We start from the raw sequence: 19,499 nt of genomic DNA on the forward strand, positions 1-19,499 counted from the left end.
TTTTAGTTATGGGGTTTTATCATGTTGCCCAGGCTGGTCTTGAAGTCCTGGACTCAAGTGATCTACCTGCCTTGGCCTCCCAAAGTGTTGTGATTATAGGCATGAGCCATAGCACCCAGCCTACTTGGCTTTTTAAGAGGAACTCAGAAAACATTTGGATGAACAAATAAGTAGATGAATGGATATGTAGGATTTTCATTAATGATGGATCAACATTCTCCAAAAGCAGCACAATGTTGTGTTTGACCCAAATAATGATAATAGTAATAATAATAATAGAACCCAGTAGGATGTTGTTAATGTTTCTGTTGAGCTGACAGCATCATCTTTGATTGGGCCAGCCATTCACCTTAGTTGATTTGATTTGTGAAAGAGAGTAGTTAGTAATTTCTTTTGTTTTTTACTCATTCTTCCTTACCCACACAGATGCATGGATTGCTTTTAATCAAATAAAAATGGAAACTTTGATATTTTCTAAGCCATTAACCAAAGAATGAGCAGGATGTTTAGAGAGAAGATGTAGTTGTTGGAGAGGGAAATACTTGAGCTTCATGAAGTCAGCTTATTTTATTTCTACTGCAGGAAGAAGGGGCAATGGAGAGGCAGCCTGCATTTAAATAGTATGACTTTCCACCGTCTGAAAACATGAGTTGATTTAAAGGCAGATTTATACTGGCATTTTATATTCAACATTTATCTATGGATCACAGTTGTTACCCATTTACTCTGCCACATCCTGGGTGATAAGTCATTGTTTTTATCCCCATTTTTTGGGGAAGGGAGTAGAGATATAGAAGGGTTAACTGACTTGCCAAGGATCATGGAACCAGACACTAAACAGAGTCATGATTAGAACTTAGAGTTCCTGACTCCTATGCTCAGACACAGATCACTAAGCAACATTTGCCTCCCTGCAGGAAGAAAGGCCCCCTAAGCCCCCAGAACAATCTGTTCAGCTTCACTGTGCTAAGTAACATCTAAAGCATTCACAGCTTTGTGAAAAAGAGAGAAATTGTACATGGCCTGACCTTTTAGATATCTACTGGGAAAAATGGAAAACCCAGGGAGTATCACAGCGTTCTGGATCCAACTGGTTCCCCCATCACTGGCAGAAGCCTATGACTTCTTGGTTAGGCACATCTCAAGATTGGCAGTTGAGAGCCTTTCGTTGGAAGTTTGTTTTACTTTAAGTGTTGCCATACAGTACTGAAATATTTCAAGAGAAAGGCTGACTTGAGCGATAGATTTATCTGGCAGTTCTTGTGTAGATGTAGCTTTGATAGTTCAGCAGCCCCTCTTGATTTTGAGAAACTATCCTTTGAACTTTTCATTGAGTGCTTCTTTTAGTTTAGTTTCTTTTTTAAACTTTTAATTTTGATGTAATTATAGACTTACAGGAAGTTGCAAAAATAGTATGTAGAGTTTCATGTACCCTTCACCCAGCTTCCTCCAGTGATGACATCTTATATAACTCTACAATATTGCTTCTTTTAGTTTTGAAGAGAGTATCCAGGCGGGAAAGAACATAGCAGTAAAAACTAGAGTAGATGGGAAGGGGAAATTTGGCAGCTGCTATTTCTATCTTGTTTTTAAAATTGCTCTTCCTCATTTCTCTAAATTTTCTCTGATTTAGGCAAATATGTCACAAGATATATTCTAGGCTGATGTGCCTAATTAAGATTGCTCTAGCTTCCATATGCAAAAATAGAGAGCGTTTTTTCCTCTATGGGTAATCAATTCCTCTCAATGTTAGAATGTTCTAATTCAGGGGCATTAGAAGGTATCTTTCTGGTTCTGTAATGTAGTTATGAAATATTCTCTACAGAAGTATAGAAAGCCCAAGGACTAAAAAAGAATGCCAGGAAGCTTTTTTCCCTTTCAAATCACTACATTTGGCTGAATCCAAAATTTACACTATTTTGAATCTTTCTCTCATCCCCTCAGAAACTTGGCAGAAGCAAAAGATAGGAATCTCTAACAGGTTTAGCCTGTTAGAGGGAGAAAAAGATTCCCACGTGAAAGCCCCCAAAAGAGCAAGAAATCGCTTTGTTCTTTTCTCTGTGCATGTAGTCACTTGCTATCCAGAAACATGTCAACTCTCATAGGCCCATGAGCATTTCGTCAAGTAAAGGGACAGAGTAAGGATTAGCTGTGCTTTTGTTACTCTGCCTATATTAGTTTCAAAGGGATGTATCATGTGGTTTCATAAGATATTATCCTTCTCTGGATCCCGAAGGAGCAAGACAAGTCTGTTACTGGTCCTACCTCATTTTGGCAAAAAGCAGAGTTCTTGGTTCTGTGTCAGATGGCTCCACTGAGACATGGTTTCATTGACTTTTACATTTCTTTAAGGGTGATTTTGGCTATCACTCATTTGGGAAATATTGCGGGGAAAGGAGCAGGTGGTTTGGGCCCTAGAAGAAGGCAGTGGCTCCTAAGCATGCTTGGTTAGAGGCAGCTGCACAGGGACCCAACATTTCCCAAAGTCTAGGATCTGGGAACTTTCATGTAGAAACTAATTTTCATGAAAAAGAAGACGTTGGGTCGTAATTGTGAGGTGTACATTGTCTGCAAGAAAATGGGGAATGGAAGACGGTTGAGAACCTTATTTATTTATTTAACAGATACACATTGACTGCAAGGAAAATGGTAAAGATGGAAGCAGACTTGCGTTTAAAGAAAGGATTTGTTCTATTTTCTGCCTTAGAGGAATGTGGAACCTTTAGTCAGTGCAGGCTGTTGACAGACTGACTTGTGTGCTCTGTTTACCTGGAGAGGCTGAGAGCATACAGCCAGAGCCATTTCATTTTCTTGTTTGATTCTTTGGCCTCTGTGTCAGTGAAGTGCTTAGGTCTGTAGCCAGACAGATGCCTATATTCTGAAAAGCCACCTATTTTTTACCCTCTGAGACAGAGTCTTACTCTGTAGCCCAGGCTGGAGTGCCATGGCACAATCTTGGCTCACTGCAATGTCCCCTTCCCGGGTTCAAGCAGTTCTCCTGTCTCAGCATTCCGAGTAGCTGGGATTACAGGGGCACAGCTCCACACCCTGCTAATTTTTGTACTTTTAGTAGAGACAGGGTTTCACCATGTTGGCCAGACTAATCTCAAACTCCTGACCTTGTGATCCACCTACCTCGCAAGTGCTGGGATTACAGGCGTGAGCCACTGCACCTGGCTGAGTATTTTTAAATTATTCTACTGGCAGGTGTTGGCTTCAGATTCTCTTCTGCACCACTTTACTGATTGACAGTGAGCCTGTTGATTGCTGGCAATGTCCCTGAGTAATTGGTGATTTTGTCCAGAGATGCTCATATTGGCTAGAGTTCATAGTGCCTCCAGGGTTTTGGTGGCATTAGCTTGTCACACTAGTGCTATTTTCATCCTGTCCTTTGAGTTTCTTGACTTCTCTCCTAAGCAACTAAGATGGTAATATTATTCTTTTATCAGTCACTGTGAAATTTTCTGTCTCTTCTAATGAACAGGTTTTGATTTGGGTTCTGTGTCACCTAATCCTAGCTCCATGCCAGGCCACAAAATCGAGTCTGGCTGAGTGTTGTCTTTGCTTTCTGTTTCTCTTTGTAGCATGTAAAAGCTGCTCAGATAGCTTTCTCTGACCTGATTCTTGGGAAACATTTATTTGTGCTCTCCTGGAAGTTCTCTGTCTCCTTCCTGTTTTTAATCTTATTTAAATGTCATTCACTTAGTTTTGTAATTAAGCCTCTCCTCTGCTTCTCTGAGGCAGGCGCCTGAGCTGCCACTTAATTGTGTCTTCTCGTGGTTGGCTTGTTCCTCTCTGCACCTGGTTTACCTTAATGTGGGGGACAGGTTTTAGTCCTGGAGAAGTTCCCATATCCGTTATTCATTCTACTCCTACATGGCAACACAATTTGGTGGTACCTTTTTTCCCTCCTCCTGAATTCTATCCTGGATAGAAAAAAGCAGGATAGAAAAAAGTCTGGGAAAGTACTCATTGTGTATGGTACATTAATGCTAGGAACGGCTCTGCAAAAAAGATTCCTTGTTGGGTGTGTGTTAGGTGCACTGCATAAGATGGCAGGATTCTCAGATGGTATTTAACTCTTCCATTTGAAAATTAGGGTGGGCTGGGTGCAGTGGCTCACACCTGTGATCCAGTACTTTGGGAGGCCAAGGTGGGTGGATCACCTGAGGTCAGGAGTTCAAGACCAGCCTGGTAAAACCCCATCTCTACTAAAAATACAAAAATTAGCCAGGGGTGGTGATACATGCCTGTAATCCCAGCTTCTTGGGAGACTGAGGCATGAGAATTACTTGAACCTAGGAGGTGGAGGTTGTAGTGAGTTTGGATCACGCCACTGCACTCCAGCCTGGGTGACAGAGTGAGACTCTGTCAAAAAAAAAAAAAAAAAAAAAAGATTGGCTGCCTCTGCCTCTGGGAATTTACATGGGACTTAGGGGAACCATCAGAGTACCTGGTCCTGGCTCAGCTTCCCAGAACCCGTACACTCTTCCATATTCCACCTGCATCTGCATACTGCAGAAAAGTCAGAACTCTACACACTGTTATCATATTGTTTCACCAAATGCGATGCACAAGACTCCCCAAGGGAGGGAACATGGGCCAAAGCTGAGTGTGAGACTGATAGTTGCCTCTAGTACAGAGTCAAAAGAGGCAGCATTTGTAGTCAATTTGAAGTTCCTGAAAAAAGCCCAGAAACTAATTTTTCAAGGGGCCTGCTATAAAGACTTTCCAATGAAGAAATGAGTGTGTACTGAGTATTCACTTCCCTACAACTTAAACATATTTAATGTGTAATGTAATACCTCAAATATTTTACTGCAGTAATTTCTCAGTTCTTCACTTAGTGCAGAGTAACAGTACTTGGAGCCAGGTACCTGGCGCCTCATTTAGTATAATAGATGAAATAGTAAGATTAGGCATTAAACCCAGGGTCCCTGAGGATTTCGTAGGATAGTGTTGGTACTTAGTACACTGTTAGTTTGGATTTCGAGCTATGGTGATTATTTTGTTTTCTTTTTTCCTTTTTAAATTTTTCCCAAGAGGTGCTGAAGGGATTTGGTGATTATTTTTAAGATTGCCACAGAGTTGCCTTGAAGGCTGCCCAGGGTTCATTTTGAATTTGCATTCCTGCTCAAGTCCATGTGCTCTCTGTTAATTATTTTTGGCTTCTTTCCATTTCCCTGTCAGTGAGGAAGCATCTTTGTATGTTTGTCCCTGTACTCAGTTTGGCGTACTTTGACGTGAATGTCAGCCAGTCGGTTATGCAGAGGTGACAAAAAGTGGGACTGGAGTGTTTGTGAGGCTCTTGGGAGTGTCTGTGGAAAGACAAACATTGACGTCTTGTTTTTCTTTTTAATTGGGGTAAGATAAACATAAAACTTACCATTGTAGCTATGTTTAAGCATACAGTTCAGTGGCATTAAGTATATTGACATTGTGCAACCATCACAACCTTTCATTTTCAGTAGTTTTTTTTTATCTTGCCAAACTGAAACTCAATACTCATTAAACAATATCTCCTTTTTTTTCTTATTGTGAGAATGAGTCTTGCTCTGTTGCCCAGGCTGGAGTGCAGTGGTGTGATCTCGATTCACTGCAACCTCCGCCTCCTGGGTTCAAGTGATTCTCTTGCCTCTGCCTCCTGAGTAGCTGGAACTACAGGCGTTCACCACCATGCCCAGCTTATTTTTTATTTATTTATTTTTTTTTGGTAGAGACAGGGTTTCACCATGTCGCAGGCTGGTTTTGAACTCCTGACCTCAGGTAATCTGCCTGCCTTGGCCTCTAAAGTCCTGGGATTACAGGTGTGAGCCACTGCGTCTGGCCAGCAATAACTCTTAATTCCCCCTCATGCCAGTCCCTGGTAACCACTGACTCTGTGAATTTGATTATTCTGAGTATTTCATTTAAATGGAATTAAACAATATTTGTCCTTTTTTAACAAGTTTATTTCACTTAGAATAATATCTTCAAGGTTCATGTATGTTGTAGCACATGTGAGAATTTTCTTTAAGGCTGAATAATATTCTGCCATATGTATATTCCATATTTTGTTTATTCATTCATCTGTTGATGGACATTTGGGTTGCTTCCTCCTTTTGGCTGTTGTGAATGATGCTCCTGTAAACATGGGTGTACAATACTTGTTTGAGTTTCTGCAGTCTCTTGTTTTTTTGAGATTGTGTGGGTTTAATTATCTTAGGCCAATAGAGTGAAGTCCTGAGACATTTAGAGAGATGTACTCTGAGCTGGCCAGGCATGGTGGCTCATGCCTGTAATCCTAGGACTTGGGAGACCGAGCTGGGTGGATCACTTGAGGTCAGGAGTTCGAGACCAGCCTGACCAATGTGGGGAAACACTGTCTCTATTAAAAATGCAAAAATTAGCCAGGCGTGGTGGTGGGTGCTTTTAATCCCAGCTACTTGGGAGTCTAAGGCAGGAGAATCTCTTGAACCCAGGAGGCGGAGGTTGCGGTGAGCCAAGATCACGCCACTGCATTCCAGTCTGGGTGACAGAGCGAAACTGTCATAAAAAGAAAAAAAAAAAGGAAAAAAGAAAAAAGAGATGTACTCTGAGCTTACAGGATTTTTCCCTTGGTCACTTTGATATGTGAGGGGCTAATCAGTGGAGTTGTGATCAAAGTATGGTTTTTGGTGGCAAATATAGGTATTGGCCCTAGACAGCTCCCATATCCCCAACAAATGTTTTTTAAATTGAAGTTTGGGTGGGTCCAGTACAGTGAGAAGAATATACCTTTTTTTTTTTTTTTTTTTTTTTTGAGACAGAGACTCGCTCTGTCACCAGGCGCCAGGCTAGAGTGCAGTGGCGTGATCTTGGCTCACTGCAACTCCTGCCTCCCAGGTTCAAGCAATTCTCCTCCCTCAGCCTCCCGAGTAGCTGAGACTATAGGCACGCACCACCACATCCAGTTAATTTTTGTATTTTTTTAGTGGAGACGGAGTTTCACCACGTTGGCCAGGATGGTCTCGATCTCTTGACCTCGTGATCCGCCCTTGGCCTCCCAAAATGCTGGAATTACAGGCATGAGCCACCGCACCTGGCTGAGAAGAATGTACCTTAATTGCTTTACATAATATCTGGCACCTAGCAAGCACCTAGTAAGTGTTACCTTTCCTGCCATTTATGACCATGGTGTTTCTCACTTTGAAAACAGGTGAATGCAGTTTGAGGGAGGTGATTTCTGTAGTTAAGGGTCTCTTTTTAAGGTATCAGTTAGAGGGTATTAGAAAAAAGGAAATGCTCTGTGTGAGCTTCTGGGCACAATAATTAACTGGTAGTTGTCGTCACTCTTCTGGAGGAAATGATCATTCCTCTGTGAAATGTCTCTTGGCATTGGTATTTTGGGACATCCCATTCCCAGGGTTGTGGAGTGTGGGCCCATAGACATTATCTCTTAACGTTTGGAAGGTCTCAACTGCCAAGCTTGCCCTTATTCAAAAGGATATTCTCTGCAACAAGGCATGCCATTCTTTTCGAGGAGGTGTAATGGGCAAAACTGTTTACACAGTATTAAGTTTCTATAGCATAAGGTCATGCTTCTTTGGAAATCTCTCAGACCAGGAGTCAGGCCTTTGGTGAAGAAGAATCCTGTGTTAGCCCTTTACCCCCTACTTCATTTTAAAAACTATTATTTAACAATGAGAAACATGATAAAGCAAAGGATTAAATTAAAATGTACATACTACCCCTCATATCTTCATAATATATCTTACAGACATATGACTAATTAACAATACTATGTTTGTACAATCAGCCCCTTATTTTATAGTTATCTTAACTCTTCACTGTATGTATGGCTACTTCTATGAGTGTCCTTGGAACAATTTGGCTGGTCATGTGCCCAGATGGCATCAAGTGGACAAGTGGATCAAGGGCAGTTTTCTAAAAATGTGTGTGTATGTGGAGGGGGTGAGTCAGGAGCCTGCCAGCATGAGCTCTGTGTTGGCACTGAGATCCTGAGTGCCAGTTCTCAGCTGTCCTTGAAACTGCCCTTGACACAAGAGCATTCTCTTCTTTGGCCTAAACCTCTGTCTTTTTTGGCCTAAACCCTGTCTAAGCTTAGTCTGTATTATAATGGTTTATAAATAAACCTGGTTCTTAATTGTTTAAAACCATTTTTTTTGTTTGTTTTGGTTCTGAGTTTGAGTAAAGAAAGGGGATCTTGGCTCCCTTTAATGTCCATATCCAATCATCTTCCATTTGCAGCACCTAATTTTGAAGAAAGCAACACTGACTGAGGGAATTAGGAACAGTTTTAGTTGATAGTTGTGTGCTTAAAAAAAAAAAAAAGATATGAGAGAGAAAGCAGCCACAAGGGGAAGAGAGGTGACAGCAGAGAACAGGCCCAGGAGCTGGGAGAGAAGCCTGCTGAGGCTGAGCAAAGCTTCTGGGAGTCTTTTTGTGTTGCCAGTGAGTGGCAGGAAGGCAATAATGAGGCATTAAACACTTGTACTTTAACAAGTAGCTGAGGACCAAGTGAAAAGGGGGACCAAATACATGAAAATAACATAGAGCAGCTAGCATGTAGAGAAAGTTATAAACCAGAGTCTAGAGAAGTGCTGGTAGCAGTATGGTGAGCAGACCTAATCACGCCATTTATAGTAAGCTATATCCCCACTTTAACATTCAACTTGATCTCGTACCTTTATTTGTTTAATCTTCTTAATGGCATGGTAGAAAGAACACTAAACAGGAGACCAAGTTCTAGTCGCAACTTAGTCACTAGCTAGTTTGGGGTGAGCGTAGAATGGGGTACGGAATTTTCTTATCAAAAAATGAGGAAATTGGATTAAATGACCTAACGTATTTTCTAGCTCTAAAAATCTATAATCAGCTATGTCAAAGCCTCACAGACTTAGAACTCCCATCATATCAGATCAGAGGCTAAAATCAGTGTGTATAGGACACTGAACAGTTGATATAATGAGTGTGAAGTCAGGGAGATGATGATGGAGAAAAGCGCAATTTCATGGGATATTTGGAACATTCTGTCTTGAAGAATTGCCATCTGTGATGTCAGAGGCATCATTTTAGTTGCCTGTTAAATTCCCTGTAGAGAATTCTTACTTCCTGGTGAGAAGACCTGGGCTCTTTGGGGAGTTGGATATCTGACCTGCATTTTCAGGGGTAGAATGCAAGCTGCTCTAGCACTGACTCTCAGAGTATTGTAGTACTGGATTCTCCCTCAATACTGTGGCTCCGCTAATGCCTGTGGCAGTTGGGACACAGGTTGCCTCTTGGCCTGTGCCAGAATTGCTCTTTTACTCCTCTAATATTTATCACTTTGTCATCCTGGACTCTGAATCCCAGAGATCAAGACTAGCTGTAGTCCAGCAGAGGAGCAATAAATCATTGCTCTGACATCTTTTCCTCCAGGTTTCCTGCCCCTTAATTACCACATAGCCACTGCTGAGGCTGCATCTCCGTGTTGTGTTTTGCTAGGGACAAAAGCCCTTGTTGATTGGATGTGTGCAAAAGCTGCTTTGTCTCTAGCTATTACATTTTGCAGAGCTCCATGTGTGCTACCCATCCCTTTCTCTCGTCTCTATGAGTTTATAGAGTCTGATTGTCAGGTAATATAAAATTAACAGGGCTTGTCTAAGCTCTGGGGATTAGGTGGTGGGGTGGGCAGCTCCAACATAGCTCAGCAAGGTGATCTTCATTAAGGAGGGAAGTTTGGGTTAGTCATTTTTATGTGGATTTTAGCTAGCCTCCTTATTCCTGTGCTCCTGGTAGGAGCTAAGCAGGTTGTGTGATCCTGAGTGGGATCCTTTTTTTTTTTTTGCCCCCAGCCCAACAGAGCACTTGATCACTTAACACGCACCATTAAAAGGGCCAGCTGCCTATCATTTACCTTTTCATTATGAAATCCCAGAGAACCCAAGTTGGGGCCAGGGGTAAAGAGTTCATAAATGAAGATGCCTATTTCTTTCATCCCTGGCAAGGCTTTTTTGCTATTTGAGGGGAAGATTTAGGCTTTAGAAACAGAATGTGGGTGAAGCCAGCCTCTTGTACTTTCCTTGCCTGCTGTTTCTTTACTGTACCTGTGCTTTTAAAGGATTGAGAGTGAGGGGTGTTGTGTGGCAGGCAGTAAGAGTCTGGAGAGTCTCACTCCTACTCATCATTCCCTGCTGTTCCAAATCAAAGCTCACATCTCTTCTTTAAGAGTAGTAAACTTCACACAAAACTCCGACAGCATGGGAGAATGAACTTCTTTGCTGACAAAGAAGCAGATATGGTCCTAAAAAAAGGGAGGTCAGGCCTTTTCTTGGGTCGGTGGAAGGTGGGAGTTTGAGGGGGAGAAGATGGAAGGGCCACAGATTGCCTGCAGCTGCTGAATTCTTTTATAGTATCCCATCAAGTAGGGGAGGTAGGTACAGGAGCATTATCTGAGATGGGCAGAGAAGCAGGATTCATTTCATGGACCAAATGTGCTAGGTGAATGAGTATAAGGTAATTGGTAACTTCTTTTATGCTTAAAATTTGTTTGCAAAAATGTCTGAAGCTGCACTGTTAACCTAGGGACTTGGCAACAAACCTCTTTACTGAGGTTGCTTGGGTTTTAGCAATCTCTCCCCTCACTAAGGATTGCCAAGTAGAGATTTCAGTAAATGTTGTCACTGTCAAGAGAGGTCAGTGCAAGCTACACTTTGTTTGAAGAGTTAGAACAGTTAAAGGCTTTTTTTCTCTTTATGAGCTCTCCTCACCTAGAGCTGCAGCCCAGCTGTAGTTCTACAGTATAGCTGCCACATCTGGTGACCAGTTAGAATGGATACATGTTGCTCTTAGCATTGATGCCTGAAACGCATACATGTCTAAAGCCTGGTGATAATAGAAGCTAGCAGCTGAGAGTGGAATGGGGACCCTCATTTTCACCTGTAAATTGAGCAGATTTGATGGGGAAATCACCATGTGGGAGTAAATTTGAAACACCAAGATGTCAGTTTTATAGTCAAATTTCTGAGCTTAATTGCTATTTAAGAAGTGGGAAAAGAAGTAGATATTTAAAAACCTTCCATGAGCAGATAAGCATACACGTGCTTGGGAAGGTGAGTGCTTTCCTTAGATATACCTACCTTATCTGCTTTTTAAAAGACCTTGGTGGCTGAGACTTACTCAAACTGGATATTTTTAGAGCTAGTCTGTTTTTATTTAGCTTTATTAGTTGTGGCGTGAATAGATGTTGATATCTCTTTCTCTCTCTCTTTTTTAAAGCCTTGATAAATTTGCTGAAGTTCCTTATGTCAAATGAGACTGTACTTTTGGCCAAACACAACATTTTTACATTAGCCCTTATGGTGAGTATCAAAACAAGTATTTATTTTTCTGAAGCCATATGCTAAGGCAGAAATATACTGGTTTGAAACAGGAGCTGTTGGTTTGTCCAGGGACCAAGTCATAGAGGGAACCAGGCATATATATATATATATATATATTTAATCAGAATCTGGACTAGTGGTCCCTACTCTCACCTATGTCTTTGGAAAACTCTGCATGACTCTCTTTCCTTCATGAAAGTATGTTGTCTGGCAGGGGCAGGTATAGATTAGATCTCTGTGTCTGAATAGTGAGCCTTGGTCCCAACTGAGACACTGCACTGTAGACTACTGCGGTCTCTATGTTGGTAAATAGCAAAGCCTCTGAGGGTTCCATCATGGCTGTACTTGGTTTCTGAGGGACATTGCAAATGCTTATTTATCTGGCTGGTTATTTGGAATAGAAGGAAGCCATTGTGCATTTTGACTGTCTTCTTAGGATATTATACAATGTGTTCTTAAATGTTTAACATTAGAGGGAAAAAAAGTCTTGATTCATAGCATTTGCTGATTTTCATTGTAGAACTACACCCACCCTGGCCAATTTCAAGCTATCAATGTGACATCAGAGTCATGCAGAGTTGGGAAGCAATGTGCAGTAGCACACCATTATGTGGTGTTTCCACCACACAGATATAATAGGTATAAATCTCCAGAGCATAGGTTATAGTAAAAGGTAGAAAATAATTAGGGAAGTGATAAGTTTTTAGTATTTGCTGCTTTCATTTTAATATAATTTATTTAATTATATGTTTATATGAGTGAAATTTTAAATAATGGCTGTGTTTAACCACTGGCTTATAAAATTCCTGAAAATTTTATAGTCATCTCTTATAAAACAGTAAGAGCTGGCTACAGCATACCACTGATAATTTCTGGTCTGCATAGCATGATGCCTATATATGGGCCTTTGCTTTGTTTTTAGATTGTGAACCTATTTAATATGTTTATCACATATGGCGACACATTTCTGCCAACCCCCAGCAGCTATGATGAACTTTACTATGAGATTATCCGCATGCACCAGAGCTTTGACAACCTCTACTCCATGGGTAAGCTGCCTTTTCTTTTTACTCCTCTCTCCATCAGTTGTCTAGCTTTTGGCATATAAGAGGAAAAGACTACAAAAGATTCTCCTCTAGTTGTTTGGTGCCCTGTGTGGCACACAAATATATAGCCTCCTCTTCTTAGGCAATAGGAAGGTACATGTGGGCCTTTTTGCCTTTAGGAATTCAGATTTCATCTCAGTGTAAAGCTGGTTATTTTATCCCTTTGTTGATGTTTGTGAGAGAGAGAGGGAATAGGGAGGCTTGTGGATTCATTGAATGCCAGGGAGAAGGAGGTGAAAGAGTGGGTGGGAATTGACAGCAGCAAATAAAAGAACTTGGATCCCAGAACATTGTGTAATTTGAGGATGTCCAGGATTTTAAGGAATCTTGGTGTACCTATGTATTTTTAGCATAACTTACAAGTGGAAGTGGGCATTAGATAAAAATCTTTTTTTGCAAATCTTTTGGTGATTGGCTCACTGAAAATGTACTCTCTAGCTAGGGCAAATATAACTGATTTCTAAAAGAAGACATATGTCCCTGTAAGTTTGGGATAAGGGCTTATTTAATTCTACCTGTAGTTTAAAGGTTAAGGAAAAATCTCTACAGATTGCACAGAAACAGCCACTCAGTAAAACTATCTTATTTATTTATTTGTTTAGAAATGGAGTTTTGCTCTTGTTGCCCAGGCTAGAGTGCAATGGCACGCTCTTGGCTCACAGCAATTTCCGCCTCCCGGGTTCAAGCGATTCTCCTGCTTCAGCCTCCCAAGTAGCTGGGATTACAGGCATGTGCCACCACACCTGGCTAATTTTGTGTTTTTAGTAGAGACAGGGTTTCTCCATGTTGGTCAGGCTGGTCTCAAACTCTGACCTCAGGCGATCCACCCACCTTGGCCTCCCAAAGTGCTGGGATTACAGGCATGAGCACTGCACCCAGCCAAACTCTCTTATTTTTAAAACCCAAACGTATTAGCTTTATTGAAGTATAATTTATATATAATAAACTGCACACATTTTAAATATACAAATTTTAATGAATCTTGACATATGTGTATGTATGTGAAACTATTACAGTGGTCAGGATAATAACCTTATCTGTCACCTCCCAAAAGTTTCCTTGTATCTCTTTAGAATCCTCTCATGTTTCCTTCGTCACCTTCACCCACTGTACCTCATCCCTGGGCAACCACTGATTTGCCTTCTGTCACTGTAGATTAGTTTGCTTCATCCTTTGTGATGAGATTAATTGTGAAAACCCCAACCTCTCTTTGGGACTCCTATATCATGAGAAAAAAGGAGAGGATTTGAAACAAGTACCAGGAGAAAGAATAGAAGCAGCAGTGGAAAAGAAGGGTTGCCTGGGAGGAAAATATTTTTTTCTAGTATACTTTATTTTTTAGAGCAGTGAAGAAAAACTTTCAAAAGAGCTTAGTAAGAGAACCTTTGCTATAATGTCTTAGGCAGTGCAAGTAGGGCCTTGTATTAGTAGGATGTTTTCAGTGGCAAGTGTCAGAAAACTCGGACTTAAAACTATCTTTTTTTTTTTTTTTTTTTTTTTTTTTTTTTTTTTGAGACAGAGTCTCACTCTGTAGCCCAGGCTGGAGTGCAGTGGTATGATCCTGGCTACTTGTAATCTCCGCCTCCCGGGTCCTGGTTCAAGCAGTTCTCCTGCCTCAGCCTCCTGAGTAGCAGGGATTACAGGCATGCGCCACCATGCCCATTGGATTTTTGTATTTTTAGTAGAGACGTGGTTTCACCATGTTGGCAAGGCTGGTGTCGAACTCCTAACATCATGATCCACCCACCTCAGCTTCCCAAAGTGCTGGGATTACAAGCGTAAGCCACCGCACCTGGCCAAAACTATCTTAGAGAGTAGGAAAATTATATAACAGCTCTACAATGGTATGATCAGTTGCTCAACAATGTCTGCAAGGACCCAGGTTTTAAAAATATCTCTGCTCTCTCATTCTCATTGTAATAGCGTTAGCATCAAGTCAGTTGTCCATGCAACAGCAAGTTTCAGTTGTCCCATCAAGACCTACCTCTTTATTTTAGGAGCTTGGCAGCCTTACATAAGAACTCTCTAATTGACTTCATATTGGCTAGATGTGCTCAGGGTACCCTAGTGTGGTTTGCATCTGCCTGGGTTCACCAACTTCTTGAGAATGTAGAATGTAGAGTTTTCCAAGAGTGGAGAGCTGCCCCAGAGGTTTTAGCACTCATCAGTAGATGAATAAAGATGCTTTTCAATGAGGAAAGGAAAGAGTTAGAGTAGGGGAGATATTTTATAAAAGTCTAACATACTAGCTCAACTGGGCCATATGTAACTTCTCAAATGAGGTAAAGCCTTGTGGTACAGCAACAATATAAGAGAAGATACCTGTGGATGTCCAAACCTGCCAAGGGAATAAAAATGTTAACCAGGAGGACACAAATAGGAAAGTGAAAATTTTCACCAACTGAAACATAGCAAACAATAGGAAGTAACATGCTTCAGTGCTCTGTTTTATATAAAGTATAAACTTCTGGTGAAAAAAAAATTGCTTTTTATTAACAAGGTTTGTGAGGCATAATTTATATATACAGCAAAAACCACCCTTTTAAATGTACAGTTTTGAGTTTTGACAAATGCATATAGTAGTGTAATTATCACAAAAAAAATCAAGATATAGAAGAGTTTCACCATTGAAATAAAGCAGTGCTAAGCAGGAGTGATTTTTCTCACTAATGTTTTGTTGTTTTCATCATGAAACTCTTGCATGTATTCTGTTAGATTTATCTTAATGTGTTTCATGGGGTTTGGTGCTATTGTTAATAGTATTTTTGAAAATTTTAAATTTTAACTGTTCATTGCCAATATGCAAAAACACTACTGTTTTTAAATTTTTTTTTATATAACAGCTTTATGAGATATAATTCACCTACCACATAATCTGCCCATTAAAGGATACAGTTTGATGAGTTTTAATATATTCAGAGTTGTACTACCATCACCACAATGAACTTTGAAATATTTTCTTTTCTTTTTTTTGAGATGGAGTCTCACTCCCGTCACCCAGCCTGGAGTGCAATGGTGTGATCTTGGCTCACTACAACCTCTGCCTCCCAGGTTCAAGTGATTCTCCTGCCTCAGCCTCCCAGGTAGCTGGGATTATGGACATGCACCACCATGCCTGGCTAATTTTTATGTTTTTAGTATAGATAGGGTTTCACCATGTTGGCCAGACTGGTCTTGAATTTCTGACCTTAGGTGATCTGCCCACCTTGGCCTCCCAAAGTGCTGGGATTACATGCGTGAGCCACTGTGTCCAGCCCTGGAGCATTTGCATCACCCCAATGAGAAACCTCCCATTTACTGCAATCTCCTGAGCCCTAGGCAATTACTAATCTACTCTTTGTGTCTATAGATTTGCCTATTCTGGACATTTTATATAAATGAAATCATACACTATGTGGTCTTTTGTGACTGGCTTCTTTTATTTGGGATCTTTTCAAGGTTTATCCATGTTGTATCCATGAAGTAACAGTAATTGTTCCATTTTCTCTGTGGAACAATATTACACTGTATGGATATACCACATTTTATTTATCTATTCATCAGTTGGTAGACATTTAGGTTGCCTCTACTTTCTGCTATTATGAATTATCCTGCTATGAGCATCCATGTACAAATTTTTGTATGGGCATGTTTTCATTCTCTTGAGTATATACCTAGGAGCAGAATTGCTGAGTCATATGGTAACTCTGTGTTTAACCTTTTGAGGAACTGCCACACTGTGTGACTGTCGTCTCTTTTCCAAAGTGGGTGTACCATTTTACACAAGCAAGAAACAATACCGATTTTTAATCTTGTATCCTGTTATTTTGCTAATTTTGATCTTGTATCCTGTAATCTCACTTATTAGGTTTAGTAGTTTTTGTAACCTTTTGGGATTTTCTACATAGACATTCATGTTGTATGTGAATGTTGTGTGCCTTTTATTTCTCTTTCTTGCCTTATTTTACTGGTTACGACCTCCACTACTCTGTTAAATTAGAGGGTAAGGATGGACATACTTGACTTGTGTCCAGTCTTAAGGTGAAAAGATTAAGGTTATCCTCCATTAAGTGTGTTATTAGCTGTAGGTTGTTCATAGTTGTCATCTGTCTGGTTGAGGACATTTCCTTTCATTTCCTTAGAATTATTGTCATTAATGAATGTTCAATTTTGTTAAACATCTTCTAGCATTTATTGACATGATTACATGATTTTCCTGCTATTGTCTGTTAGTAGCGATTGACTGATTTTTAAATGTTGACCAACCCCACATGATTATAACTTACCATTTTTACATATTTTTGTATTTGATTTGGAAGTATTCATGAGGTATATTGGTCTGTAGTTTTATTTTCTTAAAATGTCTTTTTCTGGTTTTGGTGTTAGATAATTTTGGCCTCATAATAATATGAATTGGGAAGTGTTCTCTCATTGCTCATCTTCTAAATTCTGGAAGAATTTGTTTAAGAGTGGTTTGTTTATTCTTTAAATGTTTGGTAAGATTTGCCAGTCAAGCCACTGCGTCTAGAGTTTGCTTTCTTGGAAGATTTTAAACTATAAGTTCAATTTATTTAATAGATACAGGACTATTTAAGTTATCTATTTATTTATCAGTAACCTTTGGAAGTTTGTATCTTTGAAGAAATTTGTTTTATTATGTTGTCACTTTTATGGGGTATACAGTTGTTTGTAATATTCACTTTTAATGTCTGTAAGGTCTGTACTCAGCTTTCATTCTCTATATTGGTAATTTATATCTTCTTTTTATTTTTCTTCAGTCTGGATAGGTGTTTATCAAGTTTATTGATTCCTCCCCCCCTCAGAGAACCACCTTTTTATTAATTTTTTTTCTCTGTTGTTTTTCTGTTTTATTGATTTGTGCTCTTTATTTTATTTTCATTGCTTGCTTTGAGTTTAATTTGCTCCTCTTTAGCTAATTTTTTAGAGTGGAAGCGTAGTTCACCGGTATGAGACCTTTCTTTTTTTCTAATATAAATATTTTGTACTATAAATTTCCCTTTTAAGTACTGCTTTAGCTGCAGCTCTTAAGTTTTTATTTGTTGTGTTTTTATTGTCTTTTGAGTTCATTATCTCATTTCCCTTAAATTACTTCCTTGACTTTTGAAGTTTTTAGAAATGCCTAATTTCCAAATACTTGGAGATTTTCCACATTTTCTTCTGTAAGTTTTAGTTTAGTGTTGCCCCAAGAATATTGTTTGTATTATTTCAGTGCTTTGAAGTTTATTGAGACTTGTTTTATGGCCCAGAATATGGTCTATCTTGGTAAATGTTTCATTCCATATGCACTTGTATTTTGCTCTTGGTGGGTAAGTTTTAGTTTGGTTGAGCTGTATGATGATATTGTTCTGTTTTCACAATTTTTTCTGTCTTCTTATTTTAAAGCAACAGAAAAGATTGTTGAAATATTCAGCTGTAATTGTGCATTTGTCTGTTTCTCCTTTTGGTTCATTTCACTTTTTGATTCATCTGCTTTGTAGCTCTGCTGTTAGATAGATACACATTTAGGATTATTATATCTTGGCAAATTGACTTGTTTATCATTATATAATATCTTTCTTTATCACCCTGGTGGTATTCCTTGTTCTGAATTCTGTTTTGTCTGACTTTAATATAGCCACCCTGGCTTTTTTATTATTAGTATCTTCATGGATACCTTATTTTTTTTTTTTTTCAAAGTAAATTCTTGGTGTATAGCTTGAGTACAGTGGCTATTCACAGATATGATCATAGTGCAATACACCGTCAAACTCCTGGGCTTAACTGATCCTTCTACCTCAGCCTCCTGAGTAGCTGGGACTACAGGTACATACCACTGTGGCTGGCTTATATATTTTACTGTTAGCTATATTTTTATGTTAAAAGTGTCTGTCATGTACATAGCTTAGAGTTGGGTCTTGTTTGTTATCCAGTCTGACAATCTCTGTATCTTACTTGGCGTATTATCCATACATATTTAATGCAATAATCAATATAGTTTCTTTCAGTTCTACCACTTATTTTTTGTCCATCCCTCCACTTTTTTGGCTCTTCTATACCTGCTTTTCTGCTTTCTTTTGGATAATTTGAATATATTTAAATATTCTATTTTAATTTATCAGTTGGCTGTTTGGCTATATTTGCATATTTTTAGCAGTTTCTCTAAGATTGCATTGAATATACCTTTTGCAGTCTACTTAAAGTTAGCATTGTACCACTTCAATGAAATGTAGAAACTTGGCTACTATATAGGTTTATTTTCATTCCTTCATTCATTTTGAGACGGAGTTTCACTCTTGTTGCCCAGGCTAGAGTGCAATGGTGTGATCTCAGCTCACTGCAACCTCTGCCTCCCGGATTCAAGCGATTCTCCTGCCTCAGCCTCCCGAGTAGTTTCACTAGGGGCAGAAACTCCGCCCTAATTTCTGTCTCCTTTTTTTCTAAGACTAAAGCATCACCACACCAGGCTAATTTTTGTATTTTTAGTAGAGACAGCGTTTTGCCATGTTGGTCAGTCTATTCTTGAACTCCTGACCTCAGGTGATCCACCCACATCGGCCTCCGAAAGTGCTAGGATTACAAGCGTGAGCTACCATGCCTGGCCTCTGAATGCTTTTAATATTTTCTTTTTATCATTGGTTTTCAACAGTATGATTATCACATGCCTTGGCATGGTTTTCTTTATGTTTATTTTGCTTGGGGTTCTTAGAACTTCTTGAATCTGTACATTTCTGGTTTCATCAAATGTGGAAATGTTTTGGCTATGATTTCTTCAAACATTTTTTGTCCCCACTCTTCTGTTCTCAATTTAGACCACACACACACACACATATATATATATGTATATATAGGCTAAAGCAGTCCTTCTGCTTTAGACTCCCAAAGTGCTGACATTATAGGCAGTCGCCACTGTGCTTAGCCATGGGTTTCGTTTTTAATATTTCCCTTTCTTTTCTCATCATTTTCAAGTTTTCCTCAGTCTTTCTCAATATATGGAACATATTTCTAATAGCTGTTTTAATGTCCTTGTCTTCTCCTTCCCTCATCTTTCTCATGTCTAGGTCTGTTTCTACTG

General features: G+C 39.6%; 1 protein-coding gene across 1 annotated transcript in view; it reads left to right on the plus strand.

Moving 5' to 3' along the window:
- The window catches only part of ARMH3 (armadillo like helical domain containing 3), a 195,356-nt gene that overhangs the window by 71,702 nt on the left and 104,155 nt on the right, over window positions 1-19,499 (plus strand). The window contains exons 20-21 of the mRNA XM_037739562.1: window positions 11,228-11,321; window positions 12,265-12,391. Coding sequence (XP_037595490.1) covers window positions 11,228-11,321; window positions 12,265-12,391 — 221 coding nt within the window. The remainder of the gene's footprint in view (window positions 1-11,227; window positions 11,322-12,264; window positions 12,392-19,499) is intronic.

Source organism: Cebus imitator, unplaced genomic scaffold (genome assembly GCF_001604975.1).
Source record: "Cebus imitator isolate Cc_AM_T3 unplaced genomic scaffold, Cebus_imitator-1.0 Scaffold71, whole genome shotgun sequence".
Classification (NCBI taxonomy): Eukaryota; Metazoa; Chordata; class Mammalia; order Primates; family Cebidae; genus Cebus; species Cebus imitator.